The sequence below is a fragment of the Ambystoma mexicanum genome, chromosome 3q (genome assembly GCF_040938575.1).
Source record: "Ambystoma mexicanum isolate Mex_15411 chromosome 3q, UKY_AmexF1_1, whole genome shotgun sequence".
NCBI classification, from domain to species: Eukaryota; Metazoa; Chordata; class Amphibia; order Caudata; family Ambystomatidae; genus Ambystoma; species Ambystoma mexicanum.
In genome coordinates this window covers 1,079,958,257-1,079,985,958 of record NC_090926.1, presented here as the reverse complement: position 1 = coordinate 1,079,985,958, position 27,702 = coordinate 1,079,958,257, and the positions used below count along the sequence as shown (strand labels likewise).

At 43.9% G+C, this 27,702-nt stretch overlaps 1 protein-coding gene across 2 annotated transcripts in view; it reads right to left on the bottom strand.

The window, feature by feature from the left end:
• The window catches only part of LOC138583263 (zinc finger protein 1 homolog), a 371,722-nt gene that overhangs the window by 335,648 nt on the left and 8,372 nt on the right, over nucleotides 1–27,702 (bottom strand). The window contains exons 2-3 of one of the 2 annotated variants that reach the window (XM_069655344.1): nucleotides 20,539–20,665; nucleotides 15,767–15,874 (exon numbers count right to left, since the gene is read on the bottom strand). In XM_069655344.1, coding sequence (XP_069511445.1) covers nucleotides 15,767–15,874; nucleotides 20,539–20,665 — 235 coding nt within the window. The remainder of the gene's footprint in view (nucleotides 1–15,766; nucleotides 15,875–20,538; nucleotides 20,666–27,702) is intronic. The other variant, XM_069655345.1, reaches the window with a different exon arrangement.

The window sequence follows — 27,702 nt, the reverse complement described above, 5'->3', positions numbered from 1 at the left end:
TTAACAGCCAGATTGGTCTCTGGCGCCTCCCAAATTGTTGCCACCCTTTTCTGCAAGGCAATATGAAATGGTAATATGGGATCTGACCGAGGACCTTTATCTAAGATGTCCGTTAGATCATCTTGTTCGAACGGCAATGGAGGCCTACTCCACCCCATGTAATCCACCACCTTAGACATGAGTTGTCTGTAGCAGCCTCTGGTCTCCCAAACTGCAACTCAGCTGAGGTATCCCCCCCCCCCCACTCGCAGTCTGTATGTTATCGAGGTCTCTTAACCTTGACTCCTCTGTAGTAAAACTCTCAGGTACATTAGGCGTACCAAATTGGAGGCCAAATGGAGCCTCTTCATCAGACTGCTCATTTTCTTCATATATGGAATAGACTTAAAATAGTCTGTTCTCTGTAGTGGCACATCTCTAGTGGCACATCGGTTTTCTCAGAAATTGAGTTTTTGTAAATAATGGGTTCAAAACTTTCTTCATAGGCGCCATAGGTTTTACTGGGGCACTCGGCGTCGATGGCGCAGCTGGCAATGATGGCACAGCTATTGTCGATGCCTTCGGTGTCGACGGTTTGGCTGGCGTTGAAGGCGCCGATGGCGTTGACAACCTCGACTTAGGTTTCTTGCTCGACTGCCCCTGTGACGAGACTTCATCGAAATGTGGCCTCGACGACTCTCAATGCGGATCAGACCTTTGTCCTGTGCTCGAGGGGGTGCAGGATTTAGGTTGAGCCCTTCCTTCCCGGCTACTTTCGAAGGCGCGGTAAGAGCATGGTTTGGAGGCTTCTGTTCTTCAAATATTTTGAGCATCTCTGCTCTGAAGGCCTCCTACTCAGCCAGAGTAGATTTTTTTTGTTGGGCAAGAAACCATCTCATGGGAAGCGTCTGTTGTAGAAGTCGACAAAGGCGACCTATGGTGCCTTCTCTTGGATTTCTTCGAGGACGAAGTAGAGTGGTGGGAGTCACTCCTCGATCTCGACCGTTTGGCCTTCTTCCTCCAAAGAGAGTCGCCTCTCGACTTGTCGGTCGAAGGTTTCTTGGTCAGGGTAGGAGATTTAGGGATTCGGCCTACCTTCAACTTCCCCTTTCGTACCTTCAAGGCTTTTCCAGTCATGGACTAGCACTTGGAGCAGTCCCAGGTGTTATTGTCCGATCCGAGGCACCACAAACTGATACAATGGGGGGGAATCAGTAAAAGACATTTTCGACCCACAATCGCAATACTTTTTGAACTCCGTCTTCAGGGTTGTCGGTGTCGACAAAGAAGACATCTTGATTCTCTCTCGATAATAACAAAGTTCATCATGAAAGTGATGAAGATGCGCGCCGTATTTCTTCGAAGCTAATGATGTCGCAGAAAAACAGAATTGTAGTCAACGGGCGCTCTGCATGCTATATACACCTTCGATGACATCATCCTTTTGAGACGGAGGCCTTCGAGAGACATTGAGTCGATGCCATCGACGCCCAGCGCCTTCTGCCGAAAAAAGATTTCTGAAGCTGGATAACATATCAAAGATGAGGAATATGTGGGAGAACACAATCCATTCGAAAGGTAGATTAACGACATAGGCACATAAGAAGACAGGCAGGTCAGGAGTAAGAAGTAGGAAAGGAGAGAGAAATGCGTGTTTTGTCCACAGGGAGCTGGTAGGAGAACAGAAAAGTGGAGATCACTTAAATAATTGATGTGCAAAGGGTGAATAGTAGTGGGCTAAGAAATTAGCCTTGGGGGATGCCAAAGGCCTGGGGGGTTGATCAGAGGAGGTCGGATCAGAGGAGGTCATGTTTAAAAAAAAATAGAGAAGGACTGATGGGAAAGGTACGAGCCAACTGATGAAAGACCTGTGTCCTTAATTCTGGATGAAGATGTTACATGTTAAAGAAGAAAGGAGAGATGTTACATGTTAAAGAAGAGGGGAATGGTACACCATGTAAAAGGTGGACGAGAGGCCTAGTACAAAAGTCTGAAAGTTCGAGACATGGTTAAGGGTAGACTTGGTAAAATGACTGCTGGGAAATCCAGATTAGAGGTGGCCGAGAAAGTGGTTAGCGTCCAGGTAGGAGGAGATTCTATTGAAGACAGGACAGTTAAAGAATTTAGAATTGTAGGAGAGGAGAATCGGGGCAATAGTTGGCAGGATCTTTGGGGTTAACCAAGGGCCTCTAAAAGATTGTACAACAGTTGCCATGTTGGAAATGCTCAACGGAAAGTGAGTGATAGGAGCCGGTAATTGGTGCACGAGCATTAACCATCTGCAAGGTGAGGCGTGGCTTGGGCAGCCATGGAATAGGCTGCGAGCCTTGTGTGCTCTGTGATCCGGCGTCCAGATCCGTCCAAAAACACATTTTATTTTACTTGATTCGAGCTGCAGAACACATCTAAACGCGTCGGAAGGTGTCTGGCAGAGCATGGGCGTGCGAGCGGCACACGCGAGACCGAGGAGCAGCCAAACGGATACATTATATCCTTGAGAGCAGTCGCGAACGCAACATCAAAATGGCGGCGACTCCACAGAACAAAGGGATCCCGCAGGGTGCAGCTCCGTAATGGAATAGCCAGCTACATTAGATGGCTACAGTATCACGCGGCGGCTATAAATAAACGAAGACATTTGCAGCTGCTCCCGGCTGCTGACAGAGTGTCTCCTCTGCCGGCGCAGCCTTGGACAGCACTGCACCGGAGAGGCACATCGGGTGCGCGTGCCTGATCCCGGAATCCTGAACAAAGGGGCTGCGCCTGCTATGCGTGGGGCCCCGAGGTGGACAGCAGTGGGTGAGCCAGTACAACAGTGGACTGCCGCTGCCACATGCAGCTGAATCCCTGAAACGGGCGCTACGTGCTGTGCGCACTGGAGCGAGATCCCTGGTAGATCACCCTTTGAAACGAAACGTACTCCACTCATAAGGGCCAACAAATAGCGGGTTGGTGGACGCACAGGGACAGAGCATAGTGATGTATGCTGCAGGGAGCGCTGGTAGGACCCCTGCCACATTACATCCAGACATTACGACCTGGTCCTGCACCGAAAAAGTAGCATATTAGAGTTCCATATGATAGATCCTGCTGGCTGTAAGGAGATTGGAGGCAACCTGCGAAGTGGAGCGTCGCAGTACCTCCTGATGAGGAAAACAGAGTAATGGATATTAACTGGTGGCTGAGGCATGTGAGTGTGTGACACATTATGACAAGGACATACCCCAACTTTGTGAAAACCTACACGTGACCTGGCAGGCCAATGCAAGGAGGGTGAGAAGTAATGTTGTGTTCTGTGTGATCCCTTGAAACACGCTGATGGCGCATGGATAATTGTGCGCAGTAGGAAAACGTGGGAGAAGACAGTCCATTTGAAACATATTGTCACGCGCCGCAACATGACGCAACCCGCCATAGCTAGCGCCCTAGCGCCCAGAAGACCTGAGAACGACACAACGTCACTGCATTGTGGGAACTAGATACGAAGGGGAATTGCGAGATGTCTGTGAAAGGACAGAGCCAAATCTAAACAATCCACAATGGAGGTCTTTGCGAAAACGCAGCGGACCACCCCTACGACAGCAGCGCAAAGCACGGGTGTGGCCTCCGCAGATGGCGCCTAAGAGGGAGATAACCGCCAGGTCCTAGCGGCCATAACGGAATTGAGCACCAAATGGGGCACAGCAATGGCGGACCTACGGACAGCCCTGGAGAACAAAATTGACGCTGTGGGAATCGAAGTTACCCTGCTGCGACAAGATGTCCGAGCGCTGGCGGAGAGAACAAGTGGCCTGGAAAGCGCAGTGAAGGTTAACACGGATGTCAGCACGAACAATGCCAAGGAGGTCCACGTGCTAAAACAGCAGGTCGCCAACCTTGAAAATCGAGTGGAAGAAGCGGAGGGAAGGGCGAGAAGGAACAACATACGAGTGGTCGGCCTGCCCGAGGGGGAAGAGGGCCATGACCACACGGACTATGTGGAGAACATGATCCTCCAGGAGATAGGAGCAGAAAAAAACTCTCACAGGGGTTTACTGTTGAGCGTGCACATCGGGCCTTGGTGAGGAAACCACGACCTGGGGCCCCGCCGAGGCCGATAATCACAAGGATCCTGAACTACAAAGACAGGGAGACGATCCTGGAGTATTTTCGTAAGAGCGGAACAATTGAGAGAGCATCCACCAACATCACGGCATATCCGGATTACACGATGCTGGTGCAGAGGCAAAGGTATAGTTACGTGGCAAGGAGGCTGCGACAATTAGAAACCAGTGGGAGTCGATTGGGATAGTGGCAGTGGGAGATATCTGGCAGGGGGGGGGGACCATAACAGATTTTGAGGAGTTGGGGGTAGAAACAGGGTTGCACACCGGCCAGTATATTACGTACCATAGACTGGTGAGGGACTTTAAGGGAACGTGGTCTGAACTGGTACTCGCGGAAGAACCAGATATTACTATAGATACAATCCATGATATAGCCGAAGGGGGACACAAGGTATCTAGGATATATGAGTTGGTGATGTCTAGAGTGGGAAAGGAGTTAGTGCTACTAAGACTGGACTGGGAGGAAGAAGTGGGTATCTCGATGCAGGACGGGATGTGGGAACGAGTTCAGCATTAAAAAAGTTACAATAACCCCGCTGGTCAAAAAACCGGGCCTAGATCCGAAGGACCCTAGAAATTTACGGCCAATAACAAACTCCAATTTTGTTTTGAAGATTCTAGACAAAATTGCCACTAATCAGCTACAACAACATGTTGAAGCACAGGGGTTGCTACACATACAGCAATCGGGCTTTAGAACAGCCCACAGCACAGAATCAGCTATGCTTGACCTACAAACCCACATGCTAGAGCTGATAGAACGGGGCAAGTCTGGGATGCTCATGCTACTAGATCTTAGTGCTGCATTCGACCTAGTGGACCATCAACTACTACAAAAGGCCCTAGACAAAACCATCGGCTGCTCTCCAACAGCATTGGCCTGGATAGCTTCCTTCTTAAGTGATAGGAGAGCACGCATTCACTGGGGAGACACTTTCTCAGAAGCAGCTCTCATCCTATTTGGAGTACCGCAGGGAGCCAGTCTGTCCCCTCTGCTTTTTAATATTTACATGCGCAGTTTGTGTGAGTTATTGGAAAACATTGGTGTGTTCTTCACCAACTACGCCGATGATACGCAGCTGGTCTTTGAAATGACGGGAGACTACACACTAGACAGTGCAAAAGTAGAAGAGGTATATAAAACCATTGATATCTGGATGCAGAAGCATTGGATGTGCCTCAACAACAGCAAGACTGAGCTCATGATTTTTGGAGCTCAGCATGCCAGAATCAAACTAGGCGATCAATACGAGGCTTTTAGCATAAAAGATGCCAAAATTCCAGTACTACCCCAAGTTAAAACACTTGGGATGGTGGTAGAAGCCTCAGTAGGGGCCGAATCGCAAGTCAACTATCTACACAAAAATAATTCTTATTACTTGCGCCTGCTGAGAGCCATCAGACCCTACTTAAGTGAAGCAAATGCGGCTAACATCGCAAGAGCGGTCATTCTATCCCGTCTTGACTATGGAAATGCACTATTAGTGGGGGCCACCAAGAAAGAGTTGCATCGTTGTCAGGTCATCCAAAATGAGGCAGTCCGTATTGTTAAGGAAATCAAATTTGGAAACCATATTTCGGAGGCAAGGAAAGATCTTCACTGGCTCAGAATCGAAGAAAGAGTCCACTTTAAGGCCATGATGATCGTGCATAGATGCCTATTTGGCACGGCGCCAGGATACCTAAAAAAGAAATTCGCACCTTACACACCTAAAAGAAACCTGAGATCAGCCGACACAGGCCTCTTGGCCATCCCCAGGGTGAAACGAGCAGCAGGGGGGGGCCGAGCCTTCCCATTTATGGCAGCCAAATTTTGGAACAACCTCCCAGGGAATCTTAGAGTAGAAGGAAATTACGGCAATTTCAGGAAACTTCTAAAAACATACCTCTTCCAATAACCCCCAGTGATTTCAGAACCTCTCACTGGTATCTCGACCCTTCCGGCGTTCGACAAGACTTCTTTCTCAGATGTTCTCCGCGCCCTGATGCCTGCGGGCTGTCGGCGCGTTATAAACACATAGACATAGACATAGACATAGACATAGGGGTATCACAAGAAAGCGTCAAGAAATGCTAGGCTAACAGATGTAATTGTACATTACTCATAGAGCGTACCTGACACCCCAAAAGATGGCCAAGTTTAAGAATGTGGGACGGCAGGCTTGCCCCAAGTGTGATGAGGAGACATATGTTCTGGTCATGCCCGGTTATTGAAGGCTTTTGGGGAGAAGTTGAGCGTGCCTTAGCAGTAAAGGGTATTGGGCTTGTGGTGAATTCTGTGTGGGCATGCTTGTTAGGGGGGGGGGCTTCCCTAGGCCATGAAAACTTAGGCATATTAGCAAATTAAAAGATTTAGCATATGCGCTTACTAAGCAAACGATTGCTATGGGGTGGAAGGCATTCCACAAGCCGAGACTGGAGTTATGGTGGATGGACCTGCAAAAGTGGGCAGAGGCTGAAACCATGGTATGGCAAGAAGCTAGCAGTAGTGGGGACGAAGGCAAAACTGAGACCCTGATGGCCTGGAGACTGCTTACAGCAGAACTATTTGGCACAACCCAGGACCCTTCAGACATAAAGAAAAACCTCACCATAAAACGCAGGAAAGGAACGTCAGCAGTAGTAGGCTCGGAACTGGGGGTGGGTAAAGGGAAGCAGTGAACATGTTTGACCAATGTATACATGAAAAGTTGTATCTACTGCAGTTTTTGGTTTGTAATGTTTGTTAAAATTTTATAAATAAACAAAAAAAAAGCTATCATTTCTAATGTTTTGTAGAATTAAAGTTTTTGTTTAACATTAACAAAAAGAAAAGAAAAAACCATTTGCAAGGCAAATGGGTCAGCAGGGGTTCAGGGGAGTCCATCAGGGTGAGTGTAAATTAACAGGTAATAACAGGGGAGACTGAGGAAAGCGAGGAGGGAGTTGCACTAGTTGGAATTGGGGGGAAAGAAACAGGGGAGGTTGGGATAGGATGATAGTGTGCCTCGAGTGTAATTGTTTATGAGTAGTAGAGAACAATGTTTTTAGCAGATGAGAAAGAAGAGAAAAGAACATGAAGAAAAGACAGCAACGCTTATACCGTGGAGAAGAGTTTTCACGGGTGAGAACAAATGGTCACGATTAGATTGGTATAGTAGGATGCTTTGGCAGAAATAGGAGAGGTGGCAAATGTGAGGAGAGCACTCTTCTTTTTGAAAAGAGCAATAGGGTGTGCGCCTCATGGTCCATTTCAGAGGAGGTGTTAAATGTCTAGGAGGTGGAATTTTGTGATCCAGTGCCAATGGAATTGGGTAGAAAAGGTGAAGGTGCGAGAGGGATAGTTGTGCTCAAAAGGAGGAGCCGAGCAAGTCCGGTTCAATAGAGGAAGTTTGGGTAAGAGCAAAAGGAACAGACATTGGCTGGGTAAGCGGTTCGAGAGTCAGGATTGTGGGATGCATTGTGTTTTGATAGAGGTATGAGGTGGAAGGTTACTTGAGTCAGTAGTAGGATAAAAAGGACTGAACGTTGGTGGGATATAGCTGTAGCAGAACCAAAATGCAATACAGGGCCACTATTGATCTGGAGGCGTGAGTGGTCAGAGTTCCAGTGAAGATTAATCTCCTTGCTGGGAACAAAGGATCGAATTGGCAGCCTTCTTAGGGCAGTGAGGAGGGTGAGCCAGAAGAATTGGCAAACAGGTTTACCTCCAATGCGCAAAATAGAGTGAAAAAATAAATGGAGGGCCATGCCATGTTGTGTAGTACAATTCATTTTATGATTGAATTGTTTACTTGTATAGCGCTTTTACACTATGTGTTTCAAAGCGCTTCAAGGAGGGAGGGAGAATACAAATACATTCTTACAAGTCCTTGAAACAAATCAGAATGAAAAAACTATCATAATCAGCCTCGCAACATTTCAGATAGTGCAAGTGCAGGAACAATTAAGTAGGAGAGGGGACAGGAAAAAAAAGGAGAACAATACAAGCAGTAACGTCACTATGCCTGACAGCAATTGATGTGGTGCATGAATAACAAGAGGAAGGGGGAGAGGAGGATGGAATGAGGGAGGAGGAGAGGGACGTTAACAAGCAACTATCATAGGACAGAAATGTGCTGGGGGTGGGAGGAGAGGACACGAGGGAAGGGGGGGAGACAGGCTGCTATCAAAGGTCACAGAGCAAATGATAAAAGTAAGTGCTAGTGGACATACAAGGGGTGGAGGGAGGAGAGGAGGAGAGGGCAGGTGGCTGTTGACGGAACGCAGCTACAAATTACTATGCCTGACGGCAATTGAGGTAGTGCCTGGCTTTAGGGGAGGTGTGGGGGGGGGGGGTGACTGCGCAAGACAGGCGGCTACAATTACTATGCCCGATGACAATTGTGGTAGTGCCAGAATTTACACAGGTGGGGGAGGCGGGGGAAGGGCAAAAGCGACCACATACTAGGTCAAGACCTAAAAAGACGTGCTATGGGGGGGTGGGAGGGGCAAACAAACACTAACAGGGAGAAGGTGGTGGAAGGGGGCTCACAGACGCTCACAGAGGAGGTAAGGGGGGCTGGGAGACTGGGGGTTAGGGACATACACACAGTAAGGGGTCAACGGGGTGGGTGGGTTCATACACACAGTAGGGGGCAACAGGGTGGGTGGGGGCATACACAGTCAGGGGGGCAACAGGGTGGGTGAGGGCATACAGTCATACAGTCAGGGGGGCAAGCAGGTAGGTGGGGGCATTACACACAGTCAGGAGGGGCAAAAGGGTGGGCAGGGGGCATACACAGTCAAGGGGGCAACAGGGTGGGTGGGGGACATACAAACAGTCAGGGGGGGGCGATATGAATAATTTTACACTGCACTAGTTTGCTGGTGGAGTGATCCTGTCCAGTTGACCTCAGCCATCCAACATATGAAACAGTTGGCAATTGTTGCCTGTGCAACAACGCCTCCAAAACTTAAAAGTATTACATATTTTTTCTAATAATTTTCACTGTTCCAAATTATAACATGTTCCCAATAAAACAGTGGGCAACAATAAAAGGGGTTGTTTGATAATGCATTCACAGAGCTTATTGAAGGTAAGGGAAAATTGATAATTCCAATTTACATGAAGAGTAAATGGTACATGCTACTTTGCACCGTACGAACACACATTTAACCACTTGGCAACAACTGAAAGGAAATATCAGAGTGCGGTCTGTCAATTAAGGTATGCCCATGGGATGTGGCTGCACAGTCTGCTAATACACACAAACAATACATGCAATGCAATCAATGCTCTAGATAAGATTTTGAAGTGGGAGTATGTTACTCCCCTATTTTTTAAAGTTGGTAATAAAATGATTTTTTAGGGAGTAAAAAAACTAAATCCAAATCCCAATGGGTGTATTTTATGAGCGAATAAAAATGGTTTAACTGGGAAAAACAGAAATTATTATACATTTTTTATATCGCGCAACATCCCATAGGGCTCAGTGCGCACAAAGACAATGCAAAACTACACAAAGCAAGAAAAAAACAGCAAACTTCAGCACTATTAAAAGTAATTTAAAAAAAAAAGGGGATTATCGACAGAAGATCAGCTGGCATATTGGAAAAGGTGTTACAGTATGCAAAAAAAAAGGGAAGGTTGCTATGCCCACAGCCAGTACTTATACAATCCATATTCGGCTGTGAGCACCATTCATCCAGCTTGATCTTTCGAAGCAAAGGTCCAAATTCCTGACAATTCCTGGTCTGGTTCTCTGTTGGAGCCAGGCCAGGACCTTGGTTCCTGAGGGCATCTCTAGGTACCGACCTCCTAGGTGACATAACATTGGATCCTTGGATGCAGGGCTAGCTCTAATCTACAATTGGCGGCATCTGTGATTTACTAAGGCATGCTGTTCGGAAGGGGCTGGTCTTTTTGGTGCACAAGACTTAGCATGTGATACAACGCACCCAAATCGGCACCAGCTACAGGTCTGCCCAATCACAACTACAGACGCAGATGGTACAATCAGGATAGAGTGATGTTGCATCAAATTATCCAAATTCAGAGGCTTGAGAGTATTCAAATTCATCTGCTATGTCTGACTACGTTTATCTTCACACCCTGCAACATACATGTTTACTTCTTCTGATAACAGTAATAATAGTCGTTTCTTTCTGTGGAAATACATGTAGTACGGATCCAAACATAACCATGAACCTGCATGGGTGAAAGAGGGAACAAGAGATTTTTTGTTAAGGGTCATTTTACTCCCCATTTTTATTTTTTGGCAGTATTTGCCTATTTTTTGGGAGTAAAAGTGGCTGATACACACCTTATCTGTAGGGATGCATCCAATACAATTCTGCACAGCAGGTCCTACAGCAGGGAACACTTGCATAGAAGTTGAAATCAATTTACCACAATTATCATAGATAATAAATGCATTCTATAGTTAAAGAGCAGCAGTAAAGATCATAGACGATTACTCATATATGGCCATCAAGTTACATGGGGCAGCATAACGAGCCATCCTGGTTTAACATGAGTGTGCACTAGGTGTCATTGAAAAAAGTTAATTGGTTTCTATAAAAAGTGAAAGCATTTTCCGGTATTTTAGCTCTCTCTTTCCTATGTTAAATAGCATGTTGCAGCAAATAATAGGTCCTCCCTGAGAGGAAGTGTCTTGTTGAAAAATGAATCTTGCCTGGAAATTGCATTGTTATTTTCCCAGTCTGCTTCTGAAGATAGAATGTTCAGAATGGAGTCAATACCAGTAGTTATTGGCTGCACTCTAAACATTCTGATTGGCTGAGAAGAGGTCAACAACGATCTCCATGTGCTAATAATTCATATTGTACTTTTATGTAAGTCAAGCAACTAGATGCTCGGGAGGGAACAGAAAGACAAAGTGGACATGGGAATGCAGCCAGAGTTAAGTGAAGGCTCAAGTGGCCAGTCCACGCAATTTATGGTTAATCTACTGATAGGTAAGTTGTTCCATTACACATGCGTATATCGGTAACAGTTTAACCAATGAAGATGTGCATTTTCTTGCCATGGTTGTGACCATGTGGAGTCTGTATTAATACAATGTGCTTGGTCTACACATGTCTGAGTCGTACCCCGTCCCTGCACACTCCCATAGGAGTTGAAGCAGGCTACATGGGATGGTATTGCCTGCCGATATCTGATGTGTAGGCCAGACAGTTAAAAGAATCCAGTACGCTCACCAAGGCGTAGTACGACCTTCCGCAGGTTGTTTATTCCCTCTTCAAAACCACCAAGGACAATATATCACTAAGAGATCCTAATGCCTCACAGAGACACAATATTAACTTCATAAAGTCAAGTGGTCAACACAAACACCAGCCAAAATAAAGCCCAACTACAAGTGCCTGCAAGGACCAGTAAAACATGTGCCTAATACTACTAGAGTAAGCAAGTGGAAAGATTTCCACACTTGTGATATTGCACAAGCCACTAACAGCCAAAAAAGAAAACCTACTCCCATTATACAGTTAAAAAAAATAATAATACTTGTTTTTCAGACTTGATAAATCAGAGAAAAATGAACCTGTCACAGGTAAAGTAGACCACTTGGGGTCAAAGGCAGCAACAACCAATTCAATCACAGCAAATAGTCTTAACTATGACAATGTCCAACAGAGCATTCTGCCCATCATGAAGTAAATCACACCCTGCATCCCATTGACTAAACTCTACCCCAAGGTGGTCTGAAAGCCTATCTGGGGTTGTGACAGGTTTTGCGGAAAAGAATATTGCTATAGCTGAAGCAATTCTCTGGAGAAAGTTGGGTCTCTGCACATCAGGGCAAGATAATCTACTGCAACGGAGCAACTTGAAGGCTTACTGTGGACAGCAAGATTGTCCTGGGTTTGCCTTCTGGGTTATCTATGAACGAATGCTTGTTTACTTAGTGTTCTGGAAAATCATTTCTTTCACTGAATATGTATTAGAGGTATGCCATTTTGCTACCTTGCACATACAATGATAAAGCACCACGTTTTAGGCGACGTTCATATTTTATTTGTACTTTAAAATCAGCAAGTACTAGGACTTTGACGGAGATCAAGTTGTTAGATCTTTTTTTCTATAACGATTTTGCAAAAACTACATTATTTGCCATGGGTGTATGGGAAGTGTAGTGCGAGTAATAAGAGCTTTAAAGAAGATTGCCCTTTCTCGCCAATTACTACAATGATACAGCTGTGGCAAACAGCGATACACTGGTTGTTCGGGATGCTATGATCCCTTTTGACTTTGTGTTTTAATATGCTACAATAAAGATGCATGAAATTCCTCTCATGATCGCCTTCCCCTTGTGAGATCTTTTTGAGCACTTTGGCCTAGCAGTGCCCACCAGTTGAGTGTTGACACTACAGTCAATGTTTTGGTGTTACTATAACTTAGTGTTGAAGATAAACTTTAGATGCTATTCCCTACACAGTTTTATCACTAACCCAAAAAGTGTTTGCACTTGCAATATAGTGTCTTTTAAACCCCTCAATAAAAAACAAATAATGCTCATTCTCTTTTTTAGCATGTATGTATATTCTCTTGTAGAGAGAGCATTAAAAATAGAATTGTCACGTAATATACAATACAGTACCTAATTTTAGCAATAAAGTAGCAAAGTAGATACCCAACATCCTACTATTAAGATGTGATAAAACTACCAATATCCAACTATCAATGTGTTTATAGCCGTTGTAGTCTAGTAAAAGCCAGGGGAAATATGAAGTTATATAGACCAACCTCTGGATAACCCATTAGGTGAAAACATTTCTCTGCTAAAGAGTTCCAAGGCGACTATGGGTAGTTACATAACTATCTAAAAGAGATTATACAAAAAGAAAAGAAAAATACAGGTAAAACTATTTAAATCATGCTGCAAAGGATTTCCCGTGCCCTTCCTCTGTGCTTTGATGGAACCGCTTATCCTTGCCAAAGTAGTATGATGGCAACAGATGTTAAATATTGATACTGTGCCAAAACTCATACCACAATAAAATTCTGGGTTTTACCAGCACAGGTAGGTTGAAAAGCTATCCTACCAAAAATATATCACAATGTGTCTTAATGGAGTGACCATTGAAAAGAAAAACATATTGAAACAAATGGATAAGTGGCTTATTTCATCCTCCAAAATACTGAACAGTAAAAATACGAATTTGGAAAAACTGACCAAGTGCCAATTTTTAGCCCCATATTAAATTGTAAATGTCTCAGAGTGGAGGCATCTGAAAGCTCGTTGCTGCTGGATTCCATGACAGTTCAGTTTTAGTTTATATCCAAATTGTTAACATTCAGAATTTAGGAAAATTGCTAATTTGCAGGCCCATAGACTAGAATTACAGTATTGACCTATTAAATCTGCTTGCTTCCTTACAGAGGAAGTGTGCTCCGGGATCCCCAACTGGCCCATAGAGTCGGGGTTTGCCCAGAAGCACTTTAAGACAAGATAGCAGCACCCTTGAGATGGATGGGGGTGCAGATGAATACTCCAATACCAAATAAATAAGGACAACTTGACGGTTTGGCAAAGGGAGTCCGTTTAATGACAAGTACAAAAAAACGAGGAGTCTCATGAATATCAGCGGATGTGTGATCTTCTCTCTCGTTTCACAACTCCAACAAACTTCATAAAAAACATTTATACTGAAAACTCATCATCATTGATGTATAGCACTTAAACGTTTGCATGCACTTCTATTGGTTCAGGAAAGGCAACTTTAATATAGGTACTATATCTGTATATGGTAACGGAGTAAGGGTATTGGCTGAACACTGTCTGCTGGGGCATCTAAGCCCGTCCTTCAAAATGGCTACTGTAGACGTCACTAAAAGTATGACGTCCTATTGGTTCTACTAACTATAGGACTCTAGATTACTTGGTCCATTGGAATTGGGTTGGCACCAACCCCACTCATACTTTTTCACTTTGCTCAGCAGCACACAGAATGGTCGGCCAGGTGCAGGGTGCCCCTTAGCTTCCCCGGGCCTTCCTCCAATTATTGTTACAATCAATCATCACTTTAGTGGCCATGTGTCAATTATTTCACTGTGGTTGGCCTCGAGACTGCATCTCCTGTCTGGAAAAGTTCTGATATCTTCGCCTGGCCTGTTGCCATGCATAGGTGTGAAGGTCTCACTTATCCTTGCTCGGCTGGTCATGTGATTCAGACAACGTGAATTTGCCTCTTCTTTATGTAATTTGTGTATTTGATTTTCATTTCACCCACCACCTGCCTTTGTTTTCCTATTTTGACCTTTCAGAGCAGGATATTCTGTTCTTTGCTTCAATTAATTGTAGCTATTGTTCATCTATTCTACTGATACTACCTTGGTTTTCCTGGCATGAGTTGCCTTTGCTGAGTTTTGTTTGACGCTTATTCTCGATTTTGCTAAATATGAAGCTTTCCTCATGGTTGAATATCTTCATCATACTCATGGCTTAAGCTTCTTACATTTGACATTGTCCTTTCACTTTAGGTTCACGATATCGCTAGCCCATGGCGTTTATCATCTCTTTATGTTATTCTCTGGTCATTATATCTTCTGTATATGAATCAGGCCGGGTTCTCATGACGTCACCATTCGTCTGCCATTAAGACCTTTTTGTTTTCTTCAGGGACTGTACTTAAACGATCTTCATTTTGTTTCATTTGTTGATATGGTTTTCTCAATGGGTACCTTACTGTCCATGGTTTCCTTGGTATCGGTACTTGAATAGGTACTGTTCTTCTGATAGGTACTGGACAGAGCCCCACTGCGGCTCTCTGCTGGTTTATTTGCTCATCATACGTCACATATTTTGGCGTGAACATTTCTGGCACTTCAAAATGGACGGTTGGAGTGCGGGCTGCATTTGGGACCTCCTCTAAAGAAGGATAAGATCTTGTGGGTCAGCAGTCATCCAGGACCTTGTCCACAGTGGTGTAGACAATGAGTCGAAAACAGTGGGCTATTAAAGGCCATGTCCCACCACTCTTTCCCCATTAGACATTCACATTCTAATAGAAATTATATCATTCATCTAATCAGGAGAACAGAACATCTTTTTTACATTTGTATGAAAGTCAATTTTTGCCATTATCTGTCGCTTATGTATGAACGCGGGTGTTCGAACAAGATGGGCTTGTGCCAACAATGAAAAGACATCAGTGTTATGTTCATAAGATTATCTATTTTTAGTGTGTCCTAATTAAGCGTTCAACCTTAGTTAGTGAATTATCTAAACATATTCAAATATGATATGTTTGGAATTGTTTTCTTATTTAACAAAACATTGCTTATGAATTCTTTGCATTCCCAGGCTGCTACGTTTGAATAACAATGCCAGCACATTGTTACATTTAAATTATAACAAAGCAGATAGATCATTTGTTTTGGATTGTAAAAAGGACAAGGCTACATGGTAAGAAACAGCCCTCATCTTGTGATTTCAACGTAGAAATAACTGCATTTTCCAAACTTACCAAACTGTATTGGTTTCCAACTAATCCATTAATCCCATAATATATTCAGAAAAGTGTCAGTAATGTTCTGTATATTTCCAATATTGCTTCAGAAGAGAATGGGCATTTGTGAAGTTAAAATTAATGTTTAATTAATTAGTCGTTACAGGCCATGTTGCATGGCTGGGACTTTAGAGCGGTTCATAATATAAGCATATAAGGAAATTTATGACATGTCTTTTTCTACTCACTCTGAGCCTTCACATTGCTTCTCATCTCAAAGTCTTGATGCCACCAAGAGGGCAGTTGGTCCTTCCCTTTAGGCCTTAATGAAAAGACAGATGTGGCGATCAGTGGACCTGTTGGAAAACAAACATTAATAATTCACCTACAGGCAAATGATAGCATAAGCAAGAAGTGTGGCACTTGTCATTTACCTTAGTCGGTGGTCCATTAAGTGGTTAAAGCTGAAACTATGGGCCTTGACATTGGTAAGGCTTGCTAGGCAGATGCTTGAGCTGCCGAAGGTCATCGGAACTAAGTAGAAGCGTGTGAGCAACTCAAGGAGAAAGGTGTGGGACTTGCTGAAAGCCTGTCAGACGCATTAAACAGCTTGAGGCACACACAGATATAACACTGCAAGAGGGAGAAGTGCAGCAACTTGCTGGAAGATACTTGGCCACAATATCAAAGTCTCAATATACAAACCACTCCCAGATTGGTCTTCATTTGTTCCTATGAACATATTAAAACAAAACTCTGGGAGTAATATAGATTAGACTTTGGCTATTGTGACCAAGTATCTTCTGGTGGCCCCACAAACACCTATACAACCCCATATAACACCTCAAATAGCCATGAGGGGGCCATTGCCTTTTACATACAAACCCTGATAGGGGAAGCAACAGAGCCAGTCAGCTTGGATAAGCCGGTAAGACAATTCTGAACAAGCAGTACCAGAGCACACTAATGACTTCTAAGGTGACAGGCCATTTTTAACCCCTTAAACCACTGGACCATGAGATCAGAGGTGAGACTAAGACTGAGCAGGAATGAGGATAAGACAGACTAGGTCGTGGGATCTTCAACCGATAGGTTGAGTCAGGAGAGGTATGAGATGGGGAAAAGAAACCACAGAAAAAAGAAGCTGTGGTGTCCTGGAAGGGGTGCAAAGAGAGTAACAGTTGTATGGAGGAGAGATGGTCAAGAGAGCGCTGTGAGGAAATGGTGCACCATCCTTTCTGGAGCATGATCATGGTAGAAGAATGCACTTGAGAACCTACCTGGAAAACTGAATTGAATAGATATAACATAAATAAAGAGAGGGTTGCTGTGAGAAAACAAGAGAGCAAACCAAGGGAATTTGTGAGTAAAAGGCCCAAAACAAATTGTAAGATAAATCAAACGTGGATGCTACATTCTGGGAAAAGATGTTAATGAACCAAAGTGTTAGAAAGACATTTCATGGCAAAGAGGGACCTAAATAGTGTGTGAAACCTGAGGGCATCCTCACATCTACGCCTCTTCTCAGGTGGCCAGGGAAAGGCCATAACCTTTGGATCCTAACCCTGGGTGTGGAAAAGCGAGGGAGGATCACCTGCGTGGAGAGTCCTTGTGGATTGGGGATGAGATGTCTTCAGGTGAGACGTGGCATTCTGCATTTCACTTTCATGAAGAATCCTCTATACCAGAGGACGTTATGGGGTATTGAAAAGAGGGTGAAAAAGAGAGGTGAAGGGTGAGGTAGGCGAGACAGGGTATTCCCCCTTTGTCTATTGAAGACCAACCTAACTCTCCCCTGGCCTTTATAGGCTACTGTCATCTCTCCTCATTTTCCCCACATTTTACATCTGACAATACCGGGACGAGGAACATGCCTGCCTAGTACTGTGAAGGTCAGGCATGTCCCTCTAACTATAGTCAGGCAAGTGCAATTGACAGCTCACACCTGCAATTGCAGGCATATAAAAAGAGACCAAAAGAGCAACAAGGGGAGCAAGAGGAAGGCCTGTGTGGAGCAACCAACAGGGAACCCTTCTCGTGAGGAGGCAGCCGTGGTGGGTCCTGAGAGGAAGCCAACAGACGTCCCAGAAAACCTGTGGAGCCCAGGGCGAGTAGGGCTGTTAGATTGCCACAGGTGGTCGGGAAAGAGCAACTGGAGCTGCAGACAAGGGAGAAAGAAGAGAGGATGCGGTCTGCGTCCGCGAAGTAGAAACAGAGCTGTGGCGTGTGCAAGGAAGAACCCGGAGTGCGAGCAGGCCTCGCACAGACCGGGCCGCAAGCGTGCGGAGCAGAAGGGAAGCAGCATAGCTGCCGAAGAGGAACGCGGAAAACCGGTGAGTGCCAGGGAATGTCACTAAAAAGCAAGGCACTCCTAGGGGGCTGCGCATAAGTAATGAAGTGCTGTATGAATATAATTGATTCCCAAACTGAAAACTCGAAGCAAAGTTAAATTACACATATTAAATACCGAACTGAATGAAAGTTTGAGGGCATAGCTAATGAAAGCTAAAAGGGAAAGTGCCCATTTCAAAGCAAACTACAAAAAAAGAGCGCAAGTGTGAAAGAGTACGACAGAAAGGTGGGCATAAATAAGACCACCATAAAGTGAACTTTATGAATGGATACAGTGTAGCAAGGCCAAAGCCTGGCATAAGATGTGCAACACATTATAGCAAAGCCAAGAGTCTAACCACGAGAGCGTGAACCTGCACATAAAGCCAAAAGGCCGACAAAGAAGATAAGTAACTTTGAATCTGTACACAGGGCCAAATACAGAAGAACCTGTGTGTGCTAAAGAGCATAGGGTTCCTGGTTGCGTGACGTGCGATGGTTGGACTATGCGGTCTGACAACCGGACCTAGACCAGGGAGCCCTAAATTGTGAACGCCGAAGACGTTGTGAAACAAACGAAGAAGGAACACTAAGTGAACCAGTAATGTAATCCAGAAGGAGGGTCAAGTTGTATTGAACTTTTGAAAGACTGAAAAAAGTACAAGTTGCTATGTTAAAGTCTTGGGGAAGGGAACCCCGTGACTTGATAAACTGCAATGCTGTCTTGAGGACGGAGCCTCAAGAACGTTTTCTTTTGAGCAGTATTGCCTTGCACTTGGGAAAGGTAATTTTGAAACTTTTGTGGTACTTTCTTGAACTTGGGGAAGGGGAGCTGAAAAGGAAGCCACGAGCTGGAAGAAGCTCAAAATTTTGTGTTGATCACCATTTGTTTTATTATGGACATCCCTACATATTGTTTAGCTTTAGTTGTGAGGGCAAGGATAGGTTTTGGGCAAAGATAGTCTTTTAAGTTAAACTCTCTGACTCAGACTTTACTTAGCTTCGGTCAGTTAGGAAAATTCCACCTTAGCATAGGGCAAGTTAGGCCTTCTACCATCCAGACATTTTAATTAATAAACCATTTTGTTTTTTGAAGGATGTTAGTGCCCAGGGTGCGAAGAGTTTTAATAATTTCATTGCCATGGGAGACAGACAACGCACTCAGTGTGTGAGCCAATCTCCAGTGGAATAACAAGTGGCCCTAAGGAAATGGGAAGTAGAGGGGAGAGAGGATCAGGGTCTGCAGAGAAGGGTGGGGAGAAGTTGGAGGGGAGGGACTGGCGGACACAGCTTGGAATGCAGAAAAGATTTTGGCACCCGGGAAAGGTGCTGATGGAACATACGCGGGACACGGCAGGTGTCACCCCTGTTTATAGCCAATTGATTGGGGGAGCTTCCCGAATTAAAACATTTCCAATTTGAAAATTAAAAAAAAAAACAACAAAAAAAACAAAAACAAATAATTAAAAAAACACTATAAATACAAGGTACACATTTTAGTGAGCAGCTTTCACTAGTTCACTTTACTATATAAATCTAATTATTTGGTGAACCCTCACAATACAGAAGAGTATTCCCTTTGGAAAGTGTGTGCTTCACTAGCCTTCTGGATGTTAAACAGTTCATAATTTGACAGGCAACAACTGAGGTGTGCCAGTGCACTCGGCTTGTTTCTTTAGTTCCATCCTTTCAATGTGAAACTGCTAGGATTTGTTCAGTTGTTTTTGCCACCCGTTCCTCTCATTTAAAGGGCAAGAAGTGTTCTCTCCGTAACTCTGTTTTCCATGTCCAGATTTATTAGAGGGAATTGGAATACATTTAAATGAGGTTCTTGTTTTTCAGCATCAATGCATCTACCAATAAAGCACTGATTGTATGTTTCTCACGAAAACCTTTTCATAGGCACCAAGTTTGATGTTGGTGAGAGTAAAGCTTTTGAAATGCCAGTATTGGAGGAGTCCGTAGACTAGGGAACAAAATTGGCTGAAATCCCAGAAGAGACGGCAAGAAGTTAGTCTTTTAAAACTAACAAATAGACAAGAAGGTGCCCACTGGATAACTGCTTGTTTTTTGTGTGCATGTTAGTTTGCAGGTTGAAATGTTCAGAAGATATTGGCTCGCTTTCTGGTGTTTGTGTGGGTGATGGGTTGGAGTGTGTCGTGAAGGTAAAATGGGGGTGTGGAGATGAATGGCTTTGACTACAATGCAGAGTTCTTTGAATGACTATTAATAACCTAACCATAATTCAGTCATATTTAACACTATTCTAATGAAACCAGAGATCCATCCATCCATCTCACTTGTAGCGGTCAATAAAACATCAAGTCAAATATTCAGTGGGTTGAGTGTCTATTGTAAAGACAAACATGCGAGTAGGTCACAGGCTCTACAACACCAATAAGATAACTAAAGGGCTTAATGTGCCTGTGGCAGAGTCAGCAGCTAACATGAAATAAATTAAATGCATTTGCTGGAAGATACAATTCCCTTACACCAAGGCACATGCAAGTGCCAAAACTGCACAAAATACATCAATGTTCTCTCATACACCTAATATAAATCAGTGCAATAACCGTGTTCCTTGTAATCAGCAGCCTCAGTTATCTAGTTTGGAGGTTCATGCAAAAGGATTAGAAGGGGCCCTTCATGAAGATTATAACGTCAAACAAAGCTAGAGATGCAACTTCACCCAGTGACATCAGCGCTTGGTGAATCTCCTTCATTACATTCCTGTAGAGTTCCTTCTGCCATTCGTATAAAAGCTCCCACTCCTCATCTGCAAAATGTGCAGCAACATCACAGAATGTAGTTGGTGCCTTAAAAACAATATGTACAGGATAGATTTAGCACTTTCATAACACAAAGACTACATTGATAAGATTCTTGAATTCCATTTTAATTGACTCGTTTCAGGATCACCTCCGGGTGAAAAAGGGGATATTTCAATTGAAATACAGGCTACAGCTCAAATTATATCATGGTACAAAAGCTCAAAATCAATATAAAAAAATTTATTTAAACATTCAGACTCACCAACAACCCAACAGATACTTCAAATGAGTTGGGTTATTCTGCATATTAGCAATTCGAAAAACAATTTGCGTTCGTATAAAACACTCCATGCCAGATTCTTCCTACACTCTGTAACAACAGGTGTTCCAAGTTATTATCCAAAGTAAGAGGGCTCATGTATCAACCTCGGAAAGACAAATGGCTGAATTGGTCTTGCTGTGAGATTCAAACTTTCAAAGCACATCTGGCCACATTTGGAGGTTACAGCTTAACTTCACCTACAGTATCCACCAGAAAAGAACCCAAAAACTCCAAATGGGTGCTATAGTGTACATTCATTTTTTTTTCATACAAATTAAAATATAAAACATTTCTCCTAACTCTTCCATGCAATCTGCATCACCGACCTGTACAATTTGCAGACTTACCTTTATACATTGCCAGAACTGTATTGCAGCAATAATCACAGATTTGAAATGCATTAACACAGCTAGTACAAAAATCCTGTTTTAACATACATCATTTTACCATAAACTTTCCTAAAAGCCCATTTCATTGTCTAACACATCAGTTTATTCACAGTTTCCAGTTCATTCTTTTTTCTACAAAGTAACTAAAATACTTACTTATATTCTTCCTTGGGACAATTACTTCCATGGATTCTAATCAATTAATTCTCTAAAAAAAAAAACCTGTGTGGAAAACTCCTCAAGTACCAATGCATCAGCATAAAATGGGATGTAATTTGTGAATTTTCTTTAACCCGCTTGTAAGTGTTCAAAGAACACATTTTGATGGAAGTCCAAAAGACAGGCCCTTTTCCTAAAGGCTCCTATTAGTACCATTACCAGCTATGACTAATCAATCACCCCAAACAATTTAATCAAAAAACAATTACATCACTAATATGTACTAATTATTTACAAGTTTTGGATCCATGGTTTCCTTTTATTTGTTTAATCTGCAACTAAAAACCCTTCTTCTTAAATACGCTAAAGTGGATACAGATAGCACACTGGATTCAAAATAGAGCAGTTGTATGTTGGTACTCTTGCATTAACCATATTCCTGGAATTTGGGTTCTGGCCTCCATGTCGTGAGCTTTTGTTTGTATACAAACACCAGGGGGTTTAAAAAAATTCTCCCCATATTTCTGGCCAAAACCTAAAAATAAGCCATAACCGACAGCTGTTTGTTTTCTCTTTCTGATTTCGACCATCTCCCTTTTACCACAAATTAATTTCTACTCGTAATTGGGACACAATGTCGATTATATTTATACCCAATGTCCAAATAAAATGTTCCTTCCCCGTTTTACTAGAGAATATACTTATTTTCAATTCAGTATAATGCATGAATGTATTTCCAAAGGACTTTCTCTAGAAAGGCCCTCAATGCTTTAAAACATGTGGACCATCAACATCAGTATAATCCATCCACCCAATATGGTGGCAACCTATCATAGGTGGTACAGCCTTAATCTACAATATGGTGTATTGTGTGAATCAGAAATATACAAACTAAACTAAAATGGGGCTAAAATACAATGTTCTCTTATTCCAGTTTTCGAGAAGGTGTCCTGTCCAATAATACGAATTCAAACATGCCTATTATCGTCTAAGAAAGCAGGTTCGGCACACTGTCAAGGCCAAGAAGGCTGCAAGCAGAGTTGATGTACCTGGGCAACAAGTGTTTGTGGGCAGTGCATTTAATATCAGAGGATTATGGGATGAAGAATTTTTTCTCTGAAACCCTTCATCTTGAAAGACCATAATTTTTGCAGCCACAAGGCAGAACAATGGTGCTTTATATAAAATAGGGACAAACATGGCTCCTTGCAGGATTTTATTATCCCCATATTGCGTTAGGACTGTTAGCTGTCAACTGCACTGCCTACAAGGCAAAACTATTGCATTAGAGTACAGGTAGGGAGAAAGTACATACGAGGATGGACACACAGCTTGTAGGCGTTTGGTCATTTGCCCGTCCATTGACTGCCCATGGTCATGCACATTCCTATAGCCGTTCCCACCCAGTTCCTGCCACTGCCCAAAACACTGCCTCATGGGAACTCTGAGCATGATTGACTCAAGCCTTATCCTTAATCTTTTCACTCTAAGTGCCTGTCAGCGTTTTCTTCAAAGCAGTCAGAGTGAATGACTTAATTGGAGCTTTAAACGAGATACTGGTGTAAGTCTTAACCAGGTCTGCCTATAGCCACTTTATTTATAAGCACTATGCGTGTCCTTCACTGAAGTTCTGTTAAAAAAAAGAATTGGCAGAGCCAACAATTTTGACTTGTGTATACGTATTGGCCATTTGCCAGGCACTGCCATTAGATGGCCGGGTACTCACATTTTCTCACCCGCTATCATGAATGGCCCGTTACCACTACGGCATTGCTAGCAAGAGCCTTTACCATGCCTAAACAAACGTCCAAACTGCTGGCATTGCCAATGCTGGTTTTAACTAAGGATTTTTCTAAAAATATGACCATGTCGGCTTAACCTGACCTACTGCGTTAGAAAATCCATCCAGTTGTGTAATAGTCTCAATTCCTTCCCGAGTGAATTCTGAAACAGGTTATTCCCTTGTTGCCGTCCTGCATACAAAAAAATAAATAAGAATAACAACACTTCGGTACAGCAGCAGATCTTGTAAATTCTTTCAGAGGTTTACATCTTCTTACTCCACCTGCTCCTGATCCATCTGAATATTCTCTTGTTTCCCCTTCCGACTCTGCTTCTTATTTTACCTCTAAAGCGTCCACCTTTCATGAGGCCCGTCTCTCTGACCCCCCCTCCCCCTTGACCCCCCTCCCCCTCAACCAAAGTCTACTGGTATAGTCAGTCCTACTTCTTACTCCATTTCTTCTTTTACTTTGACACGAGTACTGATGCAGCAATGTTTGTTGCCCCGAGCTCATCTCACTGCAGCACTTCTGATCCCCTCCCTTCTCTCATTTCGCAAATCTTTCCACTTCTAATTCCGAAACGTACACTACTTTTAAATACACGTTTATCTTCCGCTGCTTTCCCTTTGGCTTTTAAACATGCAACTATCATACCAATCTTCCAGAAATGCTCACTTAACTCCTCTGATCTAATGAATTTCCACCCGGTCTCTCTTCTTTTACAGAAAAAGAGCAGGAAAAATATAAGGATAGAGTATTAAAAGAGAGCTGGGAACAGAATGACAGAAACACTCAAGCAAGTAAAAAGGGTTATGTTGTCCATAGGCTACAGACAAGAGGCTTCTGCACGCCCTGAGTAGTCCCAAGCAGACCCCTTGTTGGAACATTTATTGACTAAACAACCTCTTCCGCCTCCATATAATACAGATGAGACGATAGACACAATTAGCGAAGATGACAAGGGACCCTCTACTCTGGGTTCCGTACTTCCAGAAACTCAGGCACTCAATGAATCATGGTTGGAAGAATGGATTATGGCAGGAAGCAGAGCTTGCCTCTAAAGTCATGAAAACTCAGTCCATAAAGGCAAATAATATATTTGTGCATGAGTTATCTGGATTAGTGCTTGATAAATATAAAAAAACATAACAGCAGTCAGAAGGGGGCTCTTGAGAAATGGCTTTTGCCTGACCAGTATGAGGATATAGACAGCAAAAGCAAGCGTGTTAACTTGAATCTTACTTGAGTGGCTTGCAAAATCGCCCGTCACCACTCATCAGGCCCCTATCAGGGACGTTCTGGGGTTTAGCCCAGACCATCCGACTCACCATGTACACGTACCATAGAATAGGATGGAGCAGTTGTCTTTTACCAAAGATTTATTTTCCTGACATCAGACAGAACCCTGAACAATGGCATAATCAAGCTAACAAAATTATACGCACAGGCGCATTAACATTAGGGGATATTGACCAATTTATTTCGTGCATATGCATACAGCATAGGAAACAGAATAGTGAAGAACCGTCAATAAAGTGGAAAGCTTTGGAGAAGAAGGAAGTAGTGAATTTTAGAGGGGAAGCAGAGCAATTGCATGAGGACATATTAGCTCTACTCAGGGCTGTTATCAAAAGAATTCAGCAAATAATCCCCCGGAAACAAATGACCTGGGATAAATGAATGACCAGTACACAGGACAAAGGCGAGTCGGTAGAAAAGTCCTTTGCAAGGAAGGAAGCGGGTTTTCTCCTCTTAGAGTGGTATAGATCTAGGTACCATAGAAGGGCAAAAAGCCTTTTGCTCACACTTTGTGGAAGGACTGCTCCCACACGTGAAAATTGACATACGAACATATAAATCAGCATGGCCCATGCAGACTGCGGCTCAAATTATGACCATGGCCAGATATTATGTGAATAAGCATGGAAAAGAAAAGGGTGAAAAGGAAAGAAAATTTAAAGATTTAAAGACAAATGTATTAATGCAACAATCATTTCCAGGATGAGGCAGAGGGAGAGGTATGTCACGAGGAAGAGGAATGTTGAGAGGAATGCATAGAGGGAGAGGGGTAAGGGCTACCGTAGTCCAGTATCAGAGCACATTCGCTTTCATATAGGGCCCTTTTCCTACATGACTCAGTTTGTTGTAACAGATAAATGTGCTTTAAATCTTTGGAGCAAGGACTTACGCTTGCAGGCAAACATTTACTGTTTGCCGGATGGGGTCTACCTCAATTGCTCTGCTGAATCTTCCACTAAAAGTTATGTTTCCCACCACTAACACTTTAACCCCTGAGCTTGAGAAAGTGGATAAAGGGTGTGGGCATTAGGTAAACATAATTTAGGATGTACGGTAGTAGATCCAATTCAAATTTACGTTGAGACCAATGCCATACTCCCAAGGATACCCATATAAAAAAGATCCCAGGAAGGATTAAGGAGAGCGATTAAAGAAATAGCAGGGAGCCCATGTATAAGCCCAATTTTGCCAATTCAGAAAAAGAGCGATGGCAAGGAAGGCTCACTTTGCGCGCCATCAATAAAATGTTGGTGCCCCAGTTCCCAGGTGTTCCAGATATGACATTACTTCATAATTGTGAACTTGAAAAATGCATTTCTTTAGCATTCCAATACATGAAGACAGTGTAAAGACCGGAGGGGGCAGGTCTGTACCTTCACTCTCTACATGGTAGAGGGGAGACACAGAGACCCCTGCCAAGATTCTCTAGTATTGGTAGACATAGTCGAGCAATCAAGGCCTAGCTTCTCAAGAGGTGATGCGGGCTGGTTCTTAAGTACAGTGTAGTCCCCAAGCACCCACGAAGGAATGCCCACACACTATCGGTTAAAACACAGTCTTTATATAATCAATATTCAGGGTGGTGTACACGATCACGATAACACACTTTGTACGCAGAAATCAACAATGGCAAATATATACACAATTCTAAAAGTGGTACCACTAACGTTATTAGATCTCAAAGTGCATACGGTCAGAATGACACATAGATCAAAATAAAGATGAAACCAGCAGTATAGAGAGGAAGGAAAGCAAGATGGTTGAGCAATAGGCAGAGTACCGGTAACTACCGTTAAACACAGCTCCGTGTGGAGATCCCTCCACCTGGGCAACCTGTAGAAGAAAGATACAAGCCCAGTCCATATATTGTTAACACTAGACTTTGCAATAATTCTGCAACCCCAAAGTACCTGGCGTTGTAGCGTTCCATGTCTGGGAAATCGACAACCCTTCTTCCCTTTAAGGCAGGAATCACGTGTCGAACGTCCAACGGAGAAGAGGTCGAGCTACAACGGTGAAGTGGCCGCGTCGTTCCTAGCGGTGCTCGTTGACGGGGAAGCGTAAACGTCCTGCAAGGAAGAGCCGTGCAGGGCACCTCGGTGTCAATAGTTCTGGACCGCAAAGAGTTGAAGAACTGTGGCCCAGCAAGGGCGGCGAGTCATCGGGCGTCTCTGTGGTCTTTGGGTGGCGGGAAACCCATCGGGGGATGCTCCTCGGCGCGTCGACGGTAAGGCCTTCTCCGGCAGGATACAGCGGCGACGATGCGGACGAGAGCGTCCTGGGATCAATGAAGTTCTTAGGCAACGGGTGCACGGCGGCACCAGTGGTGGACAACAGTCCGGGTGCTTCTCCTTGGAGTTCTGCAGCAATCCCCATCTCGGGTCGGCAGCCTGTCGAAGGTCTGTCTACCAGGGAGCTTAGGCAAAGATCAGCTGTGCACAATGGTCCCTCGTAGCTCGGGAAGAGGGCGCCTTACCAGGTCCTCTCTGGGTCAGTTCTTGAAGCACAGCAGCTTTCAGATTGTGAAGGAGAGCAACAGCAATTCTTCTTGTCCAGCAGGGCTCAAGGTTAAGCTTCAGCAGTTACTCGTCGTAGTGGACTTCAGCTTCCGAACACAATTCCTAGCAATGAGAGGTCCCCAGATATACTGTTGATCTCCCATTCATTCCGCTGGGTGATACTCAAGCATCCAATCACGACTACCGGCATTCATGCAGGCAGGCAGCCAATCAAGCACACAAGGTAATCAGGCCATTCACTTCTCTCCAGACACTCACAACAAGTTATGTGTATTGGGAAAAGTACTGAGCCATTCAACACTCCAAGCTGCATTCATACCGGTTACGGAACTTCCACCCAACAGCCAGTCAGGGGGAAGGGACAGAGGCAGGTCTTCCCAGGACTTCGGGAAGATCAAAGGTAACAGGGGATGGAAGGCAAGAGGCCATGGGGGCCATTTTGTCTCCATCAGGAATCTACTGATTCCAATGACGGGGCCCGGGCATCCCAAAATGGCGGACACTCAGGACACCAGTCATTTCAGCACGGAGCTGCCACCAGCGCATACCCTGCTCTGTGGGTCACACATAGGTGCCCAAAAACAAACTCTAGAGGCACAGGGTTGTACCC